The sequence below is a fragment of the Mastigoproctus giganteus genome, chromosome 11 (assembly GCF_048544385.1).
Source record: "Mastigoproctus giganteus isolate SK-2022 chromosome 11, ASM4854438v1, whole genome shotgun sequence".
Lineage (NCBI taxonomy): Eukaryota > Metazoa > Arthropoda > Arachnida > Uropygi > Thelyphonidae > Mastigoproctus > Mastigoproctus giganteus.
In genome coordinates, this window is record NC_143585.1 from 70319227 (window position 1) to 70343660 (window position 24434).

The window sequence follows — 24434 nt, forward strand, 5'->3', positions numbered from 1 at the left end:
ATATGCACAAGTACCACCTTTGAGGCGAAAGGAATCATACAGCGAATAATTTGAGCATCTGAGATGAGCAGTAGATGAATCAACCGATAACTGAGATTTTGTCAGAAAAAGTACATGGGGTTTGGCAGACTGCAAGTGGAAATGGACATCGTTGAGATTAGAATTGAGACCACGTATATTTGTGAAATGAATTAGAAAGTCCTTGGGAGGTTTAGATCTTTTCACAGATAAGCTTGCTCTATTAGTTTGACAATTCATGGTGTATTCAATAGTAAGAAAAAGTAGGTGGGACATGCTGTATGAAGTAATGAAATTTTTGGATATGGTGTACATGTGGTAAGAATATACCCAGATCCTTGACATAACGTGGCCTCAACAATGCTCCCTGCATATGCACTACTCGGACTCCCTCCAGTCACTATCTGGCAGAGTAGAGCAAGATTATACATTAGCTGATCCGGAAGCTTCCTAGAGAGTTACCAATAGGTTCAGTCCGGTGTACTAACTAGCGGCCGGCCTGCGAACACCGTTTTAGAGCTGTACCCTCGAAATGTAAGAATATTGGATCTCGCCACGACGTTCATCATTACCTCAAAAGTCATCAATCATACTGCATGATGGAAGAGATAGGGAAGGATTGACCGGAACTTAGGTCTAGAGACTAAACATGGGTTCCACCACTTCAAGCCTTCAATAAGCAAAGTGGTGGTATTTCACCGGTTGATGAGAGTCATCTACCACCTAGTACTGCCTGGTAACATAGAGGGGCGACGTTCCTCTATGTGGTGTGGGCGCCACACCTCGACCCCCTGCTTACGTTGGTTCACACTTGGGTGGTCACCCACCATGTACTTGTGCATGGAGGTTATACCCAGGATTACTAACAGTCCCACCATCGTGAAGGTGCAAGCAGAGGATTTGGCTGTCACAGACCGTCCGGACTTCGCCGAAATTGGGTCCACTTGACTTGAGTGTCACCCGAATATCAGTTCCATCAGCGTTTTAGACTCCCAGGTAGCAAGTACAGCTTGTCTGGCATATCTGAGAGAATGTCTGTGACAACCTCAAGCACCGTAAGCTTCGCATGCGTGAAGACAAATAATCACTATTTAAGTTTAATGTTCAACCTTATTCGGTAATTTTCATTCCTGTGGTCACGACACATGGTCGAAAAGTGTTGCCAGCTTCAGGAAGGAAAATCGTTTTGAATATTTTCGTTAGATTCTTTTTAATATTTTTAATTGTGTTAAATTGATTTTAATTGTATTAAATTGGTTTTTAATTATTTGTTACTCTAATGTAAGTTTTTTCGATTTTTTTTGTTTTAATTTCTGGAGAGTATCATACGGAAGTGTTCTACATACTATATTGAGGTAAACTCCTCTTATCATTTTACAAATATTAATATCAACGTAGAACGTATTTAGCATTTCAGCTCTGATTCATACTATCTGGTATATATACACACACACACACACACACACACATATATATATATATATATATATACACTAATATATATATTATATATATATATATATATACACACTAATATATATATATATACACACACACACACACACAGGTGACCCCCGCTTAACGCTGATAATTCGTTCTGGAAAAACAGAGCGCTAAGTGAATCTATGCTAAGCGAGCGCCGCATTCCAGTAAAGTAACATATGTATTTGTGAGTTGTGGTCGGTGCCATAGGATATTTCCTAATCAATAATAAACGGTAGTGAAAAGATGCACGGTCAAAATTGTCGGTCAAAATATTTAATATTCAAATATTTGTACATATAAAATATTCTGCATTACATACGTATATAATTATGTGGTAACTACTTACATATCAAAATTAAACTTAAAATTCCAATTAAAATCATGAATTTAATTGATCTAAATTGATTTAATTTAATTGATGAATTTAATCAAGAAAAATGTGTCGACAATAAAGTCACCCAACAATAAAGTCAACTGATCCTTTGCCGCTTTGAAACCTGGCATGTTTTTTCCTTCTTTCAATATGAAACTTCTTTTAGGCATTCGTTTCCACAAAAGTCTGCTTCATCTATGTTAAAAACTTGTTGAGAAGTATAACACATATCCCTCTTCAATAATTTTAACAAGTTTTTTTGAAAGTTTCGGCTCCTTAATCTGCACTTGCAGCTTCTCCCTGGATTTTAAATCTATTCAACCAGCCCTTACTAGTTTTAAATGGTTCCACATTTTTTTTTTTTTTTTTAGGTGAGTTTTCTTCAGATCATCATACTGGCTAATCTCTCTCTCTCTCTCTCTCTCTCTCTCTCTCTCTCTCTCTCTCTCTTTTTTTTTATAATATTTAACTTAACTGAATTCTGCATTGGATATTATCTTCAATAAAATCCTAATAGCCGGCCTAGCCCTAGTTGCTTGCAATGGAACAGCTATCTTTCCCACTGCTAAAATTAATTCTTTAATTTTTTTTTATAATTGTTCTCACAGTTAAACTTGCAAGTCCTAAATTATGGCACACATCCGCTTGTCTTTGACTGAAATCGATTTGCTTCAAAACATCTAATTTAATTTTCAAATTCAGTCTTTTTCTTACATTTATAGTCTTGGTACTGCATCCAGACGTTGTTGCTTTTTCATTCTTATCCGCCATTATTAACTCTTCGAAAATGTAACTGCGTTGGTTGCATTAATTATGATACAATGTTCGAGTACACTGTCCGTTACGCACGATGTCTAATACTGTACTGAATAATGACTACACTTTGGATAAATGCATATAACACAAATATTACAAGCAATATACTTGATCATTTTTTAAAATGTTGATCTCGGAACTATGTAACAAGTCACTGTACTGCAATTAAATTAGCGTGCAAGAAAATATCACTGAGCGTGGGAAACGTTTTAATGCTGTTTTGATATTCATTTTCAAGCTATCGACTCCATCAAATGAAACGATTTCGTTAAATATGCCAAAAATGCAATCTGTAAAAGAGCATTATAGTGATCTGAGACAGCGTTATAGTCAGATACGGGTTATAATATAAGAACAGTGTTATAGCGAATCAGCGTAAAGCAAACCGCGTTATAACGGGGGCCTGCTCAATGACACATTCTGTACAATGTTCATAAACTGCACATTCTAAAGGGTTTGGTTTCTAAAGTGCCCCCAGATGAGAAGCCCCTACTTATGCCTGATTGAAATAACTCAACACTAGATAAAAAAACCCTAAAAAAAAAAAGCAATGCATTATATCTGGTTATAATGACTAGATATATAAAAATAAGTGATGTAGCTTAGCAACAATCTAAGAAGAAAATGAAAATAATTACAAAAAGTAAAATATACAGCTTGATAACTTGACATAAATAAATAGCTTGTTAGGTAGATTAAAATCTTCTATAATAATATAAATTACTGAATGCATTTCCCTATATTTAAGATTTCACAACCCTAAATAACAGTGTTTTGTTACTTGATAAGCAACTCAGATCGTGAACCATCAGTATTTCATATTGGTAAGTAGTGTATTCTAAGTTTATCTGTTTGCAGGATTACAAAACTCAGAAACAATCCCAGGAAAAATCCTGTCCATTCCTATCACCATCACTGTTATCATTCTGCTATTCCACGGGTTGACATATGAAGCTTTGCCACCATGCCCTGTCCATGTACTTCTCTCTGTCATTGATTTCACTCCAGTTTCCTCCTCTCTTAATGACATTGGTCTTTATCGTGTCTTGCCATCTCATTCTTGGTCTCCCCCTTGGTCTTTTGTCCCTTAATTGCAAATCAAACATTCTTCTTGGCAAACGCTTCTCGTTCATTCTCTTTACATGTCCGAACCATTTCAAACGGGACCTTTCAATCCTGTCCTGGAGTTTTTTAACCCGAATTCTCTCCCTAATCATATCATTTCTAATTTTGTTGCGTCTTGTCTTTTCGGCTATGTTCCGCACAAATCTCATTTCTGCCCCCTGAATTCTGCTTTCATCCTTTTCCCTCATAGTCCAAGTTTCAGATGCATATGTCAGAACTGGTATGTAATAGGCCTGATATACAGCTTTCTTACACTTCAGTGGTATGTTCCTGTTCCAGATCAGATCTCTTGTCTGCCTATAGAAATTCCCGCTCGCTTGTATCCTTCTACTTATTTCTTCATCTATCACTCCAATCTTTGTAATGGTGCTTCCTAGAGACTAGAAATTGTTAACCATTTTTAGCTCTTTCCCTTCCATTGCAATGTATCCGTCAGGCTCACCACTCCTCTTTAGAACCATTACTTCTCTCTTCTCCTGACTGAAAACCAGTCCAAATTCATTGGCCATACTAGCCCATATATCAACTTGCCATTGCACTTTTTTCCCTGCTCTCTCTCCATATGCAGAGGTCATCTGCGAAGAGCATGACTTTCATCTGGTCCTGTCCAAGTTGTTCCACCATTCTACATTGCACATCATTCATGACAGCTATGAATAGTAGTGGTGACAAGATGCCTCCTTGCCTCAAACCTGATGTTATTTTGAAGCTCTCTGTCAACCCCATCATTGTTCTTACTTTGCTCACTGTATTGTGCACATATTCTCAATTCTCTCCACAAGATGTTCCTCTATCCCCAAGTTTCTCAAAACCTCCCACAATTTCTCTCTTTACGGCATCAAACGCTTTCTTTATATCCAAAAATGCAATCCATAATTCTTTATTGTGTTCATAACACTTTTCCATCAGTTGCCTGATGCTAGATCCACCGTCAATCTGCCAGGCCTAAAGCCATACTGTTCTTCGGCCATCCTATTTTCAATCGTTCCTCTTATCTTCCGCTCTAACACTCTCTCATACAGCTTATTCATCTCGTTGTTCCCCTTCTTGAACAACAGGATGATCAAACCTTCTTTCCAGTCCTTCAGCACTTGGCTCTCATCCCAGTCCATGCTATCCCTGCCTTGCCTGTAGCCTTCAGCATCTCTCCATTTATCTCATCCATACCAGCAGACTTAACTGTCTTGATGTATTTCCATGCCTGCACTAAATCATTACACGTCAAGTCTGTCTGCTCTCTCTCTCTCTCTCTCTGTATCTTCTCTTCCATCCCCTCTTCTATAATCAACCTGCCTTTGTCCCTTTTGCTGGCTGTCCTGCACGTTCAACAGATTTTAAAAATACTTCTTCCATGTTTCTCCTGTCTCTTCATCCTTGGTTATTAGTTTCTCCTGTCTCTTCATCCTTGGTTATTAGTTTCTCATTCTCATCCATCAAGTATTTGCTCTATTCACCATCTCTTCTTCTATTTCTTACCATACCATACAGTGTCTTTTTATTACTATCGATATCTTGTCATAGTTTCACTCCATTCTTCCAACCACAGTCTTCTCTCCTCGTTAACTATCCTCTTAGCCTCTCTCTTCACGGTTACATATCTCTTTAATCTCATCATTTCTGTTCTGAAAATAGGTCCTGAATGCATTATTTTTGAATTTCGCAGCCTCTCTCATCCTATCATTCCACCTCCTTCTATTGCTTGTCCTTCCATAAACCTGCTCTGTCAGTCCTACTATAGTCTTTGAATGCTTTCCATTCTGATTTCATGCTGTTCACCACTGTCTTAGGTACAACCTTCCTGAACTCTTCTGTGAACATTGCCCCTTTTTTCTCTTCTTTCAACTTTCACATCCTTAGTTTTCAGTTTTCTCTCTCTTGTTATTTTGATCCTCTTCAATTTAGGGAATCTTAAAACTCCAACAACTAACCTGTGATCACTACCCAAGGAGACACTAGGAATGACCTTGACATCCACTAGTCTTCTGTGTCGCTCTTTATCTACGAGTATATAGTCAAGGAGGGATACCTTTGACCATCCTAACTGTATCTTGTCACTTTGTGACTCTTTCTCTTCTTGAACCAGGTGTTTCCTATGACCACCTGGTGGTGATGGTGACAGGCTGTTGTATTTCTGTTCCGTAAACAGGAATCCAACAGCCTGTCACCATCATCATCATTCCCAGGTCCCCAACCATGCGGACCCATAATGTATTCTAGCCCTTGTCTCTCCACTCCGTCTTTTGTGTTGAGGTCACCCATGATAACTATATCTTCACCTGTGATGTTCTCTTCGAGCACATCACAGGTTCTATGTTGTCATAGAGCCCAGAAAAGTAGGAAAAATAATAACATACAGGTTACTGATTATAACAGCATGAAAACTAAAAATATTGTTTTGTTTTATTGTTGACCACAATGTTGTGCTAATAAAACATTGTGGTCAACAAATAAAAATATTTCTAACCATTCTTCAAAATTTACCCTTTCAAGTTTCAAAGTGCACAGGAAAATTTTAAAATAAAATTAAAAATATCTGCCTGTATGTAGTCTACTCAACACATATTTACTTATATCTTGGACTTCCTGAAATGCTAGAGAGAGAAAATAAAGTTTACCCCTCAGATTAGTGTGATGAGTGCATTGTATCTTCTTACCAACCACCCCACAGACCTGTTTGTGGGCCTCCAAGGGATCCGTGGACCACACTTTGCATGCAAAAACATGATGCAGGGATACAGCTATCCACAGTTATGGGTGGCTTCATCCTGATATCTTTTCCTATACATGCCATTGGTTCACCATCCCCGGCTGGGATGGTGAATCAAACACAAACATTGGTTCATCATCCCTGGCAGGAATGGTGAATCAAACACAAATTTACTTATTTGAACAAAAGTCAAGTTGGGAATGGGGATCTGTGCAACTGTGATATCCACCCCTCCCTTTCTATAATGCTCATATAATCACCATCTACCATGTATGATCATGTAGGATCATGGATCAGTAAAAGTCACCCATTCTAAGCTGATTCCTACATAAAGTTAAATAAAAATTACAAAGATCTCAAATCCTCTATCCAAGTTTAATGATAAACATGATTCTTATATTTCTTGTCGAATGGACAGTTGTTTAAATACTGTAGGAGCTTTGAATTTATATTTTATTTAAGACCGAGATAATTCTTTAAATTCTCAGTCTTAAATAAAATTTAGTATCACCTCTCAAGGACATCATATAGTCACCAGTAACCAAGATATGTTAGGTGCCACAAAAATGAAACGTGGGCTTATGAAATTATCATTAATGAGAAATTATGACTGGTTGTAATCAGAAGGACCAGTCATTCTGATTATGATCAGACAAAAATAAAAATGCTCCCCTGCCATCAAACTTTTCACGGTTCCCCTCACAGATACAGTAAGTTTGGTTTGATTTTGTCTATAAATCACATTGGTGATACTTATTTGGGCAATAATTTGCTTATTTGTCAAAAAATGGCAGACTGAAACAAAAACACCCCCATCAGGATAGCTAGAAACCACTTGCATATACTGTAAATTTAATTACAATTAGATTATATACAAAGAAGTTATTGGGAAAGTGGAGCAGATGCATGCAAAAACATAGTAATCTCATAAGTCCACTTTCCATTTTTTGGAAAGTACACTAAAGAAGCTTGAGTGATTCTCAAATTGGATTTATAAACGATGCCCTCATGTGGTTTCAAGTTCATGCTGCACCGAAATTAAAAATTTCACTATATAACTGATAATGAAATTTAATTTGTGCTTTCAAACATGGCTTACCTATGATTTTTATCGGTGGATTTCTTTTTGGATTGTCTGTTAGACATCAACTGATTATGACTGCAGACTTTGCTCCCTTCAATAATGTTTAGTTTTGTTTTGTTTCTGACTATAGTACTGCTGTTTAGACTTGACTCAGATTTACAAAGCATTACCAGATAGAGAAAATGTGAGGAAAAAAACAAGAGCATATGAGAAAAAAAAAGTGAGAAAGAAAAAGTTCAGTATTTATTTATTTTTTTAATATATATATATATATATATATATATATATATATATATATAATAAATGTGTAGTAAGAAACATTAATACAGGGTCTGCAAAGATGGATATGATAAGTACACATAGTGCATGAACTAAAAGGGTAAATGATAATAGAAAAAACGAAATATAGGAACGTAATAGGTGAAAGAATGTTAAAATCCTAGTACGATTATGAATTAAGATAATTAAAGGCATAATTAACAAGCCAATAGGAAGAAATGGGACTGTGGAAAAAGAAAAAAATATAAAATAAATTAGAAAGGGATAAATAAATTACAAAGGTGTTTACAAAATAAATTACAATTATAAAATTATAACTGTATTCAGATATGGGTGGGCAATTTTAGAAAGAAAGTCAAATATAGGGATGGCAAACATGCAACATCTGAAGACAGTTAAAAAGAAAAATTGATACATGGCCAGGCTTTCAACAGGGGACTACTCCTGACCATGTATCAGGAACTGCATTTCCAAACTTGTCCATAGTACAAGAAAAGGGGAAAAAATAAAAAGTAAAGCCCCTGTCTTAATACTATCAGACAAGGTAGTCCCTATGCAGTGTAAAGTTTAAAATGGATAAAAATATAATACAAAATAATACAAAGTGTTTACAGTGTGGTATGGGGAAAAACAAACTGTAACAATTAATAGTACAAATGTAATTTGAAGGAAAAATATGGTTAAAAATAATAATAAAAATAATGTGAACAAGCAAATGGTATAGGGTGAGGTAAAAAATTCTTGAGGATGGGGAAGGGGAGAAAGAGTGGTTAAATGAAGACGAAAATAGCGATATCATATTTAGAAATAAATTACAAAGGAATAAATATGATAGTATCCTACTATCATATTTATTCCTTTGTAATTTATTTTATATTTTTTCTTTTTCCACAGTCCCATTTCTTCCTATTGGCTTGTTAATTATGCCTTTAATTATCTTAATTCATAATCATATTAGGATTTTAACATTCTTTCACCTATTACATTACTACTTTATTTCTTTTTTCTGCTATCCTTTACACCCTTTTAGTTCAGGCACTATACTCCTCATATCCATCTTTGCAGACCCTGTATTAATGTTTATTACTACACATTTATATATTCTTTTGCTTCTTTTATTATTGCCCTGCACGTTTTGGAGCATTTAACATATGACACGTTTCAAAAATCTCTCTATATTTTCTCATATGCTTAGTTTGCTTATAGAACTTATAATTTTACTACTATATATATATATATATATAAATGGGTTTTTAATGTAACTCTTTAAAAGAAAAGTTTAAAGAGTCACATAGAAAAGAGGTAAACAGTAAATGAAATGAATTGGTTTTGGTGAGAGCAAGATTAATAAATTAGGTATGATAGATGCACCAAAAAAGCGCAAAGCAGCATTAAAGGATGCAAGAGTATATGTAATTTGTATTAATATTAAATTAAGTAAGTATCAATGGATGTGAAAGTTAAACAAGGTGCCAGTAACTATAAGGGTGAGGAAAGTAGAAAAAGAGGAGTAGTAGATTAGTGAAAGGTGAAAGAATGTTAATATCCTAGAGGTTATGATGAATTAAGTAAATTATGGGCTGAATTGTCAAGCCAATATAAAATGGTGGAACTGTAAAGTAAAATTAATATTTATGTCTGCTGACATCAAGCATTTTTGCATTACCTATATTAGACCTTTTACTAAATTGTTTCACCCCTTATCTGACAGCTACATTTTCATTTTATTTTTATTTGCATTTTATTAATATTTTGTTGTACTAATTTTACTTTCCAAGTCCCCCACTTTATATTGGCTTGGCGATTCAGCCATTAATTTACTTAATTCATCATAACCTCTAGGATATAAAATTCTTTGACCTTTCACTAATCTACTACTGTTCTTTTTCTACTTTCCTCACCCTTATAGTTACTGGCACCTTGTGTAACTTTCACATCCATTTATACTTACTTAATTTATTTAATATTAATACAAATTATATATATAACCATAAAAATAAATTAGAATAAGAATTAAAAATAATGCCAGCAGCATGGCAAGACAAGAGCAAAAATAGTCAAAATTAAGTAACGATCAAACCAACAGGGAGGGAAGAGTGGGGTAACAAGAGTAAAAATATTGCAGCAGAAACTCTAAGATAATTTAGAACATCTAAATGTAAGGATAATAAAATAATTCATTAAATTTAGAAAGCCAATTAAATAGAAGTTTTTTTTTTTAAATTCTTATTCTAATTTATCTTTATGGTTATATTTCAAGCATCATGTAGAGGAATATGCTTTTTGCTGCCTCTAATGTTTGCTGTACCTTTTTATTTTATTTTTATTATGAAAGACTCAGTTGCCAACTATTTTAAACGTTATTCAAATATATGTATAATTATATCACATGACAGTAGTGGGTGAATTGCTAATGCTGCGCCTGTGCTGCCATCCATAGTTCATTATTCGTCAATATAATCTGGTTAAGATTACTTTTGTCAGTAGTGTGGCTTTGCATTGGAATGCTCGTATCTGTTCTATTTTTTTAATTTTTGCTCCATCAGAACCACCACTATTCAAGTCCTCTGCATTGGCAGTTCGATCTGGGGAAAGTAGAAAAAGAGGAGTAGTAGATTAGTGAAAGGTGAAAGAATGTTAATATCCTAGAGGTTATGATGAATTAAGTAAATTATGGGCTGAATTGTCAAGCCAATATAAAATCGGGTGGTGGACTGATCTTTCGATCGACTCGCCTTTGCAGTGATTTGTCTAGCGATCGAAATGCAGCGATTCCCTGACTATTATTGGCCTTGTGGTCCTCTGTTGAGATGGGGTGTAACGGTCAGTCTATTTTTGGTTTATTTTTGTTTTATTTTATTGTAGTGGTTTACATCTCTGTTAGTGATATTTCACATAAATTTGGACCTGGTGTCCGTCAGAGGGGGTGCCGTTAAATTTCTATTTAATTGGCTTTCAAAATTTAATGAATTATTATTTTATTATCCTTACATTTAGATGTTCTAAATTATCTTAGAGTTTCTGCTGCAATATTTTTTACTCTTGTTACCCCCCTCTTCCCTCCCTGTTGGTTTGATCGTTATGTTTAATTTTGACTATTTTCGCTCTTGTCTTGCCATGCTGCTGGCATTATTTTTATTTTTAATTCTTATTCTAATTTATTTTTATGGTTATATTTCAAGCATCATGTAGAGGAATATGCTTTTTGCTGCCCCTAATGTTTGCTGTACCTTTTTATTTTATTATGAAAGATTCAGTTGCCAACTATTTTAAATGTCATTCAAATGTATGTACAATTATTTATATATATATATTTATTTCTCCCCCCCCCACTCAGCATTGCTATGAATGAACTCCTAAAATGCAAAGCATGATTTTGGATTGTTTAATACATATTAAGCTTCCTGATGCACATATCCATTCTCCAACTGGAGACCACCGTACATAAATTCACTGTACAGCATTGAACACTGATACTAAAAAAAAAAAAAAAACTTGTTCACTATTGGATGACAAACTTGTTATCTAAATACAACTATATTTTTGTTAAAGTTAAATATTATTTACCTTAATGCTTTTAACTAAATTTGTCAACTTGCTATCTATGAATTCTGTTCACAGCCAGCACTTTCAACTGTAAGGAAATATGCTCTGGTCTAAGGAATTCACAGCAGAAAGTCAGCTGGCTCCCAAAATTCCATAATTTACCAAATTTGCCATAAAGTCATCCAGTTTCTGTTATAAATCTATTAAATATTTGAAGTTGTAACTTCACTGGAATGTATCAGCACACAAATCATCTCAATGGCACAATTCATAGAACTGCATTAACACTTCTTTTTTTACTGCATGTAGAAAACACAGTAAATTTTTTGCAAAACGTTTTTACAGAAGAATTTAACTGTTGAACTGACCAGAAGTGCGCTACTGGTTAGTTCAACATCTATCAATCTGTTCTCATGTTCATGACATATTGTCTCTGTATTCAGCTCTCATTGGTCTTTTATAATGTGACTGCAAAGAAAGTGGCCTTTCATAAATAATTTATAGGGAGGGTAGTGTTTTGGCTTGTACCTCTAAATTTTGCTGACAAAAAAAGTTAGGGCAATTGCCATCCCATCCATTTATTTTCTTTAAAAATAAACACATGCAAATTAGGTTCTTTTATAATTATTTTAATTTTATTTTCTGTTTATTAAGAATACCTCTTACCCTTTGACATTACATCTTACTTTTCTTTTATTTATAAATTTATTTTAATAAAAATTTACTTTAACCATTTTAATTAAAAGTTAACATACTGCTAACATTATAAACCCTAGGTTCAGAATATGAAAAAAGCACATATCTATTCTTGTAAAAAGAAAGTAGCATGTGAGTAAGTTTTATTTCAGTATTCATTGAAATACTATTTCTTTCATTTTCAACTTAATAAAAATTACAAAATCACCTGTAATACTGTAATTACATTATGTTAGCTTACCAGGAGTATCATATTCAGATAAAACCCGAATTCCTCTTAGGCGTGCAAACTCTATTACTTCAACTATATCATGAGGTGAGTAAACATGTGTACGTGGATTAAAAGCTCCCTATTAAAAAGAACAAAATATAAAAAATTTAATGAATGGTAATTATTTTATCTTTATACAAAAACTCATTTTCATTCTGAACTCATTCATGTACAGATATAATACCCATTTTAATTTGCCATAAAGATGCCATAGATGATGAAAACATCACAGTTAAGTCGGATAAAAACCAGTAATTCTGGGTTATATTTTCCTTAACTTAAACAGCAATTCCAGAATATACTAGATTTTATTAATAAATAAATTTTATTAATTCATATCTATATTTTTGAAATAGAGGACTGGACTGCCATGTAGGCTTGAGCCTACATGGCTGTCTAGTCCTATCTTAACAAAATTCTTAATTGATAGTATTAATGGATGAGCAATAAAACAGCTCTGATTGAAAAGAAATTCTGAATACAGCCATTTCTTTTTCTTTTGCACTGGCTTAGCAGAAGAGATGCTGAAGTATTTATACTCAAAGACAGCTATAGAGAACCAAATGAGTTTATAACTATGTTGATTACTATTAACAATAAAATGTGTATTTTAGCAAAAATGTTCAGAATCAAATGCATGGATCATGCTATATCTGGTGAATAAGAAATATTATTTTGATACAACCATAATTTAATATCATATATTTTTAAAAGTAGTTGTTGGAGCCCTGTTCATTTGCTGCAAATTCTCAGCTTTCAATGAATCATGGTAATTGCACCATCATTGTTTTTAAGTTAAATAGCAGACTTGCACCAGCAATCAAACTACAGTGGAGCCTCGACTTACAATGACACTGACAGCCAGTATTCTCAGGAATCGATATACCTTCCATAAGATTTTTTATTTTAAGGACTAATGATATTTGCAGGTACTGATGGCTTTCTGATATAGCTGGAAAGATACATGGGTGGACATTTTAAGACATGTGGTGCATGGAACATCACTCGTATGGTTGTTCCATGCACCACGTGGAACATCACTCGTATGATTGTTCTCAACCAATTAGCATCTTTGTTATTGTTCAACGCATAGTGTGTAGAACATCACTCATATGATTGTTTCAGATCTATGATGTTTTGAAACTTAAAGCTCCATCAACCAGTGGCAGTGCTGTACGCTTTGAAGACTTTAAAGACAGCAGAGGCTGGTTCAAGCGCTTCAAAAAAAAAAAAGGGCAAATATCAAAAAAGTGTTGAAAGGGATGGGGAGACATCCAATGCTGATAAAAAAGCAGCTGAGACCTTTAAAATTGAATTACAATAGTTTGTTCATCAGGAGGGTTATCTTCCCCAGCAGGTTTTTAACACTGACGAAACCGACCTCTTCTGGAAGCGAATGCCCAGGAACAACAGTACATCACTAAGGATGAGGATAGTTTACCTGGACATTAGCCTATGAAAGATAGGCTCACTCTCCTGTTGGGTGCCAATGCCTCTTGAGATTTTAAGTTGAAGCCTTTGATTGTGTATCACTTTAACACACCCCCAGAGTATTTAAACAACAAAAGGTCGATAAAGGCATGCTGGGAGTGTTTTGGCGCAGTAACAAGAAGGCCTGGATTACAGGATGTCTTCAATGAAAAGGAGCTTGAAGTTTTTTATCCTTCATTGAAGAGTTATCTTGAGAAAAATAAGCTTCCTGTGAAGGCACTGCTCCTGCTGGATAATGCACCAGACATTGATCTCAACCTTTTTCAATCTCTTGAGGCACAATCTGACTTTGTTCAAGTCAAATTTTTGCTACCCAACACCACTCCTCTTCTTCAACCAAACCAGCAAGTGATTGCAAACTTCAAGAAAATCTACACACCACGAAAACGTTAGCAAGTTGCTTTGCAGTGACCTCTGGTGAAAATTCTCTCACCCTCAAAGGTTTTTGGAGGTTGAAATTCAACATGCTGGACTGTGTGAGGCTGATTGTAAGTTCTTAGAATGATGTTTCCACTAGGTGCTTAAATTCAGCCTGGAAAAACATCTGGCCTTTAATTATCCATAACATTGACGGATTTGAAGATGATGGAGCTTTGACAAATGATATTGTCACCCTTGTTAAATTATTGGGTCTGGAGGTTGGCGAAGAGGATGTGGAGGACCTTATTGATGCTCATGGGCATGAGCTAACAACAGAAGAGCTAAAACAGTTGGAGAAAATTAAGGAGAATGACACTAGAGAGGAAGAGGAAGAAAAAGATACCCAAAATGTGTCAGCTGAAGACTTACTTCTTGTTGGAAATGTTTAAGAGAAGTGGTAAAACAACACCCTGACATTGAAAACATTGAATTCGTGATGTGCAAAATGGAAGACTAAGTCATTTCTTACTTCAGGATGCTACAAAAAAGTCGTCAAAAACAGTCCACTTTGGACAGTTTCTTTGCCAGTAGCATCAAAAGACAAAAGACTGAAAAGACACCTGACACTTCATATAGTCCCACCACCACTATGCCACCATTGATTTCATCAGCTCTGCACTTCAAGTCTAAGGTAAATGCTAATTTATTGTTTTTTTATTTATTTATTTTTTTATTTTAAGATGTTTTATGACTATTTATTAAATAATCTTTATAAAACACTAATTTAATGTAAAAATGAAGGATAACATGTAAAGAATACCTATTTTATGTGCTGTTTGGGAACGAATTACAGGAAACCAATGTATTATTGGTTTCAACTTACAATGGGTTTTGTGGAACAAATTACCATTGGATGTTGGGACCCCACTGTACTTTCATTACCAGCATGCAGAACACTAAACCATAAGCTGTCACTGCTACTTGCACTTTGAAATGGCTCCCAGGTTGAACTTGCCAACCTTCCTTGGTTTTGGTTGCATAAATATCGATGTTTCATTTAAGTAAGTAACTACAGGAGGATTTGACGAAAGATCATGTTTTTGTCACAGATCTTTTCTTCTGGTAACTACTACATCTGCACTTTCAGTTAAAACTTTGATTACTGTGCCTCTGCATTCAAATACAAAATCTTTCAAGACATGGTGTAACGATGCTCAGCTACCAATGAATTCAATCTGCATATCTTTAATCAATTGAAGTTAACTGTCTAATGATGCATTTATGATTATTAGCATAGTCATAAATCAAATATCTTTAAAAAATCCTTACAGAAACAGTGTCATTCTGGTAATGCTTGAACTTTTTTTTTTTTTAATCCCTGGCATCAATGGCTGTTGTTAAGTTTCTACATACTTTGCAACACTTGCTTGAAAAATTCCTAACATCTGTGCTGCTCTTTCATAAATGGATGCAACATCTGGTAGGAGTCCACTGTTTTCTTTTTATCTCTATGAAACAGGCCACCAATTTTTCTAAACTTTTTTATTTCAACAAAACACTACCACTTGCCTTTACCATTTTAATTTGCACTATTTAAGGAAGACAAGCAGGGCTTATCTTAATCATCCAATCAATCTTTTCTTGTAACAATTTCATTTTAAAATAAAATATATATGAAATTCAGACTTTAGTGCTGTCTTTTTCATGTCAGTTTTGCACAGTTCCCAGCTACACAGAACTACTTTCTGTAGAAGGAGCATCAAAAGTTACCTGCGATGGACTATAGATTAAACTAGATAATGCTCAAGGAACTAGTTTTGAAAATCCAATCCTCAACTCCAAGAGAGGAAGAAATGAAATAAAGTTCTAATGTCCATGATTCTGTGAAAGAACAGTAATACGTTAATAAATGAAGTGCTGTTTGGCTGTCTGTAAAGTAGCTGATATGTGTACATTGCATTTCTACTGTGGTCAGTGCTTGCTACAATTTTAATCTGTAATGAAACATCTTTTCTATGTTTAATATTTTGTATGTACAATTCTAAAAATTTGTAAGCCTTTATGGAAGTCCATATGTTCACAGGGTGTATTTAAAAATAAGTTAATTTTCATATATTTAAAGTTTTTGGAAACTGTTTGCAAAAATAAAACCCTCATGACTTTTTGATAGCCCTGTACATTGGACTCTGTACCTCTCACTTATTTTTCATTTTCTCAGACATACTGTTATAAACCCACAATACTGCAACTTTCTTAATTTATCCTATTATCCTAAATATTTTTATCCCGTCTATTTTACATATCAACTTGCACTGGTCTAGTAAGTATGCCAAACTACACCGAAGTTAACAGTCAGTCAGTTTTCTTTTAGCAATATAATGAAATTATATTAGTTACAGCAAAAAAGGCAATAATACTAAAAAAAAAAAAAAAAAGAAGAAGAAAAAAAAAAAGTACCTTTAAGCTCATATTTGGAAACTTGCTACTTATAAATGGAAAAGACTGATCATCTACAATATGCCAATGAAACACATTCATTTTGCTTTGAGCCATTGCTTCCTAATAAGACAAGCTAAAGGTTAATAACATTATAAATATAATTTTATATAACATGATTAACTGTTACAAATACATCACATTGGTTTCAAAACTTATTTATTAAATAACACATTATATCACTTATAGTGGTAAAGAAGATACAGTAAATGAATACAAAGTACAATATGAATAACAATCATGTAGTTATAATTATAACTCTTTTTCTCAAATATTTCATGGTAGTAATATATTTACATGAACAACAAAGTGAGGTAGAAGAAAATTACACATTCAGATATGGAAGGGGAAAAAAAAGTGAGGAAAGGTGCAAACCAATTTAATGAGTCAAGAAGAGACAAAAGGCTCTCTAGATATCTTACAGATTTCTAGAGATGTCTTACTTTCATCTCAGGATATCTGTAAGATATCCTGAGATGAAAAAACAGAAATTTCTGTTGTTGAGTCCAGTTTTAAATTTCTCTCATCTTCATAGTGTCAACTATAAAGCTCACAAGCCATTTTTTGAAAATCACCCTTTTAATCCTTGTAAAAAAAATTTTATTTTCCATTTATTTCAATAACAAAATTTTATTCTCATTTTTATTTATGTTTGTTCTTTTTACCCTCTGGCTTGTGGTTTACATAAATGAAGACATGTTGCTGCTATTTTGCTTGCAATCCCGGCCTATCATTCCATCTCTCTCTCCATTTTATTGTCCATGCTCTGAATAGGTTTAGCATTTGCTGCCTTTGACTGCACTAGACTACTTCCCCATTTTATAGACTATATATATATATATATATAAGTATATACAGGGTGTTTCAAAAGTGGTCAATAACTTAAAGGTGAACTGTACAGCAATATGCAAAAAAAGCCTAGTAAACATGGGTCCTTAAGCAAATCATTTTCGAGATATTGCACATTTCTAGTTGGGATCCACCACCGACAAGGTGAACTGTACAGAGTTAGGATCCACCACCGACAAGGTGAACTGTACAGAGTTGGGATCCACCACTGACTTATTTGTTTAGGTTAGGTTATGTTCGGTTAGGTTAGGTTATGCTCATTCTCTCCCTTTCCCCTCTCTTAATGCTCTGAGACATAGCAGGCACACCAGTACTTGTCAAAGGATAGTCAACATGGAAAGAGGTTAAAGCAAAAAAGAGTATGCGGACTTGCACTTCATGTATAGTAAAGCCAACGGCAGTGCACTCGAGGCTACACGTTTGTACCAAGAAGCATTTCCCTGCCAAAGGCAGCCCAACAGGCACACATTCATCAGGGTACATCAACACCTTAGAGAACATGGGCGATTTGCACATGGAGTACGAGCAGGTAGGCCCAGAAGCATAACACCTGACGTTGAGGAAAGGGTGTTAGAAAGAATAGAACAAAATCCAGGAATTTCAACAAGGAGGGCTGCTCTGCAAGAGTGTGTACTGAGTCATAGCAGTATGTGGCAAATTTTACATTGCAAATTACTGTACCCCTACCATATCCAGCATGTACAAGGTCTCAGCAATACAGACTACCCTCCCAGAGTGAATTTCTGCCAGTGGATGCAACAACAGTGTGTCCTGAATCCCCAATTAATTTTTAAACAACATTTTGTTCACTGACTAAGCTGAGCTTACTCGTGTGGTATTTTTAATTTTCATAACTGTCACGTTTGGTCTGATGAAAATCCTAATGCAATTCACGAGTCACAACATCAGCAACGTTTCTCGTTGAATGTCTGGGCAAGACTACTAGGAGACCGTCTAATTGGACCATACTTTCTGCCAAATAGACTAACAGGAGTTAGCCTATTTGGCAGAATGTTTTTCCCACAGAATGTTTTTCCAGACCTCCTTGATGATGATAATGTTCCACTTCAGCAATGCCAGAACATGTGGTTTATTCTGCTCGAGTTGACTCTGTATCTAACTAGAAGGTATGGTCAACAGTGGATAGGTAGAGGTGGGCCTGTAATGTGGCCTCCCAGATCACTAGATTTAAATCCTATGGATTTTTGTATCTGGGGTCATGTTTGGTGTAAAGCTTGGTGTATACACTTCTGACATCAACACAGCTGAGGAATTGCAGCGTTGGGTTGAAGGAGCCTTTCAGCAAATCAGAAATGACCGAGGAATGCCTGAGAAGATTCACAACTCAATGCAGAGAAGACTACAAAGCTGGGTATGGATGCAAGGACAGCATTAGCATTATGAATGGCACTATAGCATTAGTAGAGGCATTTGATGCAAGAAAGCAAGCTTATGCAGCATCAGCCAAAAAAAAAAAAAAAACCCACTTCGACTTCACCCCTCTGTTCGTTCAAAATACCTGTCCAGCTGAGCCTTAAACTTATTTAGGCTATCAACCTCCACCACAAGGGATGGAAGTCTGTTCCACCAACCACCAAGGCAAATTTCCGCGCATCTATCCTACATCTGTCTTTCCTCAATTTGAATTTATGCCCTCTCAGGTGATTTTTCTGAGCTAGAGGAAGAATCCCATCAGCATTGAGCATGCTTAAACCATTCAAGGCTTTATACACCTCTATCAGATCACCTCGCTGGTGCCTAGTCTCCAGACACTGTAATTTGCAAAACTTAAGCCTTTCTTCATAAGAGCACCCCTTTGTTCCATTCACTAATCTTGTTGCCCTTCTCTGTACTCGTTCCAGCAGCTCTACATCCTTCTTGAAATGAGGCCTCCAGACCTGTATACAGTACTCTAAGTGTGGCCTGACCATTGCCTTATACAATGGAATAATCACCTCCTTATCCCTGCTGGAAAAATTCCTGTATATCATTGACAATACTCCATGAGCTACTCTTGCAGCCCGTCTGCACTGCTCAGAGAACTTCATATCTGCCTGCACAACCACCCCCAAGTCCCTTTCATTCTCTACCACTGTCAGTGTAGTACCACAGAGTTGATACGTTGCTCTGGGGTTGCTGTTTCCCATGTGTAGTACTTTACATTTGTCAATGTTAAACTTCATTTGCCACCTCTCAGCCCATCTGCTCAACCTTTCCAGATCCTGTTGCAGCAGCATAGTGTCAGTAGTGTCCTTGACAACCCTGCCAACCTTTGTATCGTCTGCAAACTTGGACATTAAGCTTGATATACCATCATCAATATCATTTATAAATACAGAAAACAATAATGGACCCAACATTGAGCCCTGAGGGACTCCACTAATAACATTAGTCCACAATGAGCAGTGTCCATTGATTACCACTCTCTGTCTTCTCCCCCTCAACCACCCCTTTATCCATAGCAGCAATTTGCCTCCAATATCACTCTGCTCCAATTTGTGTAGCAGTCTTCCATGTGCAACAGTATCAAAAGCCTTTCTAAGATCCAAGTATATAATATCAAAGTTATTCCCTGCATCCAGTTCTTTTGTGACTGCATCATAGTATCCAATCAAGTTGGTCAGGCAAGACTTCCCCTTAACAAAACCATGCTGTGTCTGAGCTATAACTGAAGTCTTGTCTAAATGATCCTGCAGTGCTTCTTTAACCAGTGCCTCCATTAATTTTCCTGGAACAGAAGTTAAGCTCACAGGTCTATAATTACTTGTGTCAGCCTTTGATCCTCCTTTGTGAATTGGGATCACATTTGCACATTTCCAGTCTATGGGTACCTCCCCTGAGTCCACGGAAGCTCTCATAATTATGGCTAAGAGTTTGCTTACTTCCTTTGCTGCCTCCTTTAATATAACTGGATAGATCCCATCCACCCCGGGTGCCTTTCTTGTGTTTATCTTCAACAGTTTCTCCTCCACTTTACTCCCAGTTATTTCAAGATTCTGTAGCTTACTGCTAGAGTTGAATACACCTCTGGGATTCCCCTTGCTGAATAACTCCTCATGTGTGAATGTCAATGCAAAATATTCATTTAGTTTGTTAGCTACCTGAGCAGGATCATCAACAGTTGACCCATCAATATCAAGTGGACCAATCTGATTCATCCCCTTCCTTCTAGAGTTTACATAAGTAAAGAACTCTTTGCTGTTTTTCTTTGCATCCCTTGCCAAGGATTTCTCGTAATCTGCCTTCGCCTGCCTAACCTCCTTTGTAACTTGGTTGCATATCAACTTGTATCTATCATAGGCTTCTGTGTCATGTGTTAATTTGTAAGTATCCCATGCATTTTTCTTCTCTGCCATATGCCTCATTAGTTCATCTGACATCCATTTTGGCCTAAACCTTGAACAATATTTCTTAGTTGGTATGTAAAGCCTAGTAGCTTCCAAGATAAGTTCTTTGAATGCTTCCCATTTTGAATTTGCTGTTGGTAACATCATCAGTTGGTCCCACTGTATAGAATTTAAATACTGTCTCAGTCCATCGTAGTCGCCTTTACAGAAGCAATAACCCTTCCCTTTACCCCTAATGGTAGTTACCTCTTTGAGTAAATCCCACTTAAGCACACTGTGATCACTGCCACCTAGTGGTTCATTTATCTGCAGATTCTTAATGCATGAAGAATCACTGCTGATAATCAAATCAAGAGTATTACTCCCTCTAGTTGCCTTCCGAACATGCTGATGTAGAAAACAATCATCCAATAAATCCACAAAAGCCCTGCTAGTGTGTGAGTAACCAGCCCCCAAATTCCAGTCATTATCTGGGAAATTAAAATCTCCCATTATAAGACTCTCTGATTTACTGGCCCACTCTATTTCCCTGTACAGTTCCTTATTATACTCATCAGAGTCATTAGGCCTATAGCACACTCCTACTCTCAATTTTGATCTCCCAATGCTTATGTCACACCAAACTGACTCAACACTGCACTGTCCAGTGATGTTGACTAGCTTCACTTCCTTGGTTTTTATGTGTTTCTTAACTAATAGCATAACCCCTCCCCCCTTCCTATCCTGTCTATCCTTTCTGTAGACGTTGTACTCCCCAAATTGCAGTTCTGCATCCCTTATATCTGTGTGACACCACGTCTCTGATATCCCAACAATATCTGCCTTTGATGTTTTGAGCAATACCTCAAATTCATCAAATTTATTTACTAAACTCCTAGCATTGGTGTACACGCAAGTATACCTGCACCTGTTTCTATTCTTAGCTACCCTAACACAACCCATGTGTTTACTTGTACCGCAATGGCTCCTAGCAGTCTCTGAAACACCATGCATCTTGTTTTTCAGGCTTCTGCTCATTCTAATAGAAGCAGTGCAAGAATCTCTTTCACCTCTGCCAGTGGCTACTGTCAATCTATTGGTCTTTGTCTCCCCCCAAGCTAGCAGTTTTCCGACCCACCTAACACTGCCTCGATAGCATCAGCAAATATTCTTGCACCCTTTCTATTTAAGTGTATCCCATCCCTGTAGAAGCAATCTCTCCTGTTAACAAGTACAGTCCAGGCTGAAAAAAATTCTACCCCTTGAGCCTTGCACAATCTTTCCAGGGCCGAATTGATCGACAAGGCTCTCATCATATACTCCCTCCTATCGTGTCTGGGCAGAATTGCAGACACTTTCAAATTCAACCCTAATTCTCGGCTTTTGTTCAATAGTGACCTGTACTTGTTAAGTAATTCTGCCGGTCTCCTACTCTTAATATTATTAGTGCCAACGTGTACAACTATATCACCTTTTGTGCCCTTAAAAGATGATATTCGCTCTACAACGTCATCAACCTTTGCCCCTGGCAGACATACCCTGGTCCTGTTCCACCTATCTTTTTTACAAAGCATGTTCCCCGTTTCCCGGGGAACATGCTTTTTGAACACCTTTCAACATCTTTCCCGGGGCATTTTGAACACCTTTTGTAACATCCTATAACATGTAACATCTGTAAAATAATGTGATGTTGAAACCAAAAATTAAAAATGTATTATCTTATGTTTAATAAAACCACCATTGGCAAAGGATTAACAGCTTTTCGCTAAACTAGTGCTCCCATAGTCAGTGGCAAATCTTAACAGAAAATATGCATTATCTTGAGAACGGTTCATTTGTAGTACGATGTTCACTGGAACTTTTTTTTTTTTTTTTTTTTTTTGCTTATTTTAGTTTGTACTTTTCACCTTTAAATTATTGACCATCATTTTTGAAACACCCTGTGTGTGTGTGTGTGTGTGTGTGTGGTGTGTGTGAGATTTGAAAAGTCTGATAAAGTTTGCGTAGATGGAAGTGAAAAATATACAAAGTGCAGAAAAAAGAAGTATTGTAGGTTTGTGAGAAGGAATGTGAATATCCCATAAGTTATGATGAATTAAGAGAATTATAAGCTGAATTTGCAAAGCCAATTAGAGATGAGAGAACTGCAAAGTAAAATGATTAAACAAATAAAAAAAAAAAGGGGATAGCTGTCATCAGATATGGGTGAGCAAATTTAGTTAAAAGTCGAATACAGGGATAGCAAAAATCTGATGCAAGCTAAAGTAAATATTGATACATGGTCAGGTATTTCATCAGGGGACTGCACCTGACCATGTATCAGGAACTGCATTTCTATACTTGTCCATAATAACAGTGGAAGAGAAGGGAAATAAAGCAAAAAGAATAAAATTAGCACATTCTCTTACAGTATGGACAAGACAGATTTGGAATTGGTGTTTAAGAACACAAGGGGAGATGAAGCCAAAATGTGCCAGACAAGATAGTCCCAACACGGTGTCAATGATGTAAAAATTAAGATAAAAATAAGGATAAAGCTAAAATAAAATATAAATAAGCGTTTTCAAATTAGAAAAAAAAGGGTTTTGAAATTTATGTAGGTTTTAAGTAAATTTGGAAAGAAAAAAAAAAAAATAGCGTTGGAATATTATGGAAATTAGATGAATTAAAATTTAATTTAGAACAAGCACATGGTATAGGGCAAGGTATTAAATTGAGGATGAGGAAGAGATAAAAGAGTAATTAAATAAAGACGAAAATAATGATAGAATGAGGATAGTTGGAACGTTCAAGTTATATTTCAAGGTCATTTTAAATAATGCTTCAAATTACATTACAGATCAGCAAATAAGTGTGGCCATGTCTTATCTGTGTTTCTAAATAATCACAGACATGGCCTGTAATAGATCACTGCATGAAAACAGATTTCAAAATTAGAGGAGGAGATCATGCCTGTTGCAATTGTTGTCTGATTTTGGCTTACAATAGCCAAAATTTTCTGGAATTCAGATACAGATGTTGATGAAACTGGATTAAATGAAACATAACAATGACAAATGTAAAGTACTACATATGGGAAGCAGTAACCCCAGCGTAACATATCAACTCTGTGATACTACACTGACAGTGGTAGAGAATGAAAAAGACTTGGGAGTAATTGTGCAGGCAGATATGAAGTTTTCTGAGCAGTGCATGGTGTCTTGTCAATGATATACAGGAATTTTTCTAGCAGGGATAAGGAGGTGATTATCCCCTTGTATAAGGCAATGGTCAGGCCACACCTTAAGTATTGTATACAGGCCTGGAGGCCTCATTTTAAGAAGGATGTAGAGCTGTTGGAACAAGTACAGATAAGGGCAACAAGATTAGTAAATGGAACAAAGGGATGCTCTTACGAAGAAAGGCTTAAGTTTTGCAAATTACAGTGTCTGGAGACTAGGCACCTGCTAGGTGATCTGATTGAGGTGTATAAAGCCTTGAATGGTTTGAGCATGCTCGATGCTGATGGGATT

At 35.8% G+C, this 24434-nt stretch overlaps 1 protein-coding gene across 1 annotated transcript in view; it reads right to left on the minus strand.

The window, feature by feature from the left end:
• Nucleotides 1-24434, minus strand: part of LOC150078108 (beta-hexosaminidase subunit alpha-like) — a 165183-nt gene that overhangs the window by 63480 nt on the left and 77269 nt on the right. The window contains exons 7-8 of the mRNA XM_090385061.1: nt 16709-16810; nt 12371-12479 (exon numbers count right to left, since the gene is read on the minus strand). Of these exons, the coding sequence (XP_090241187.1) occupies nt 12371-12479; nt 16709-16810 (211 nt within the window). The remainder of the gene's footprint in view (nt 1-12370; nt 12480-16708; nt 16811-24434) is intronic.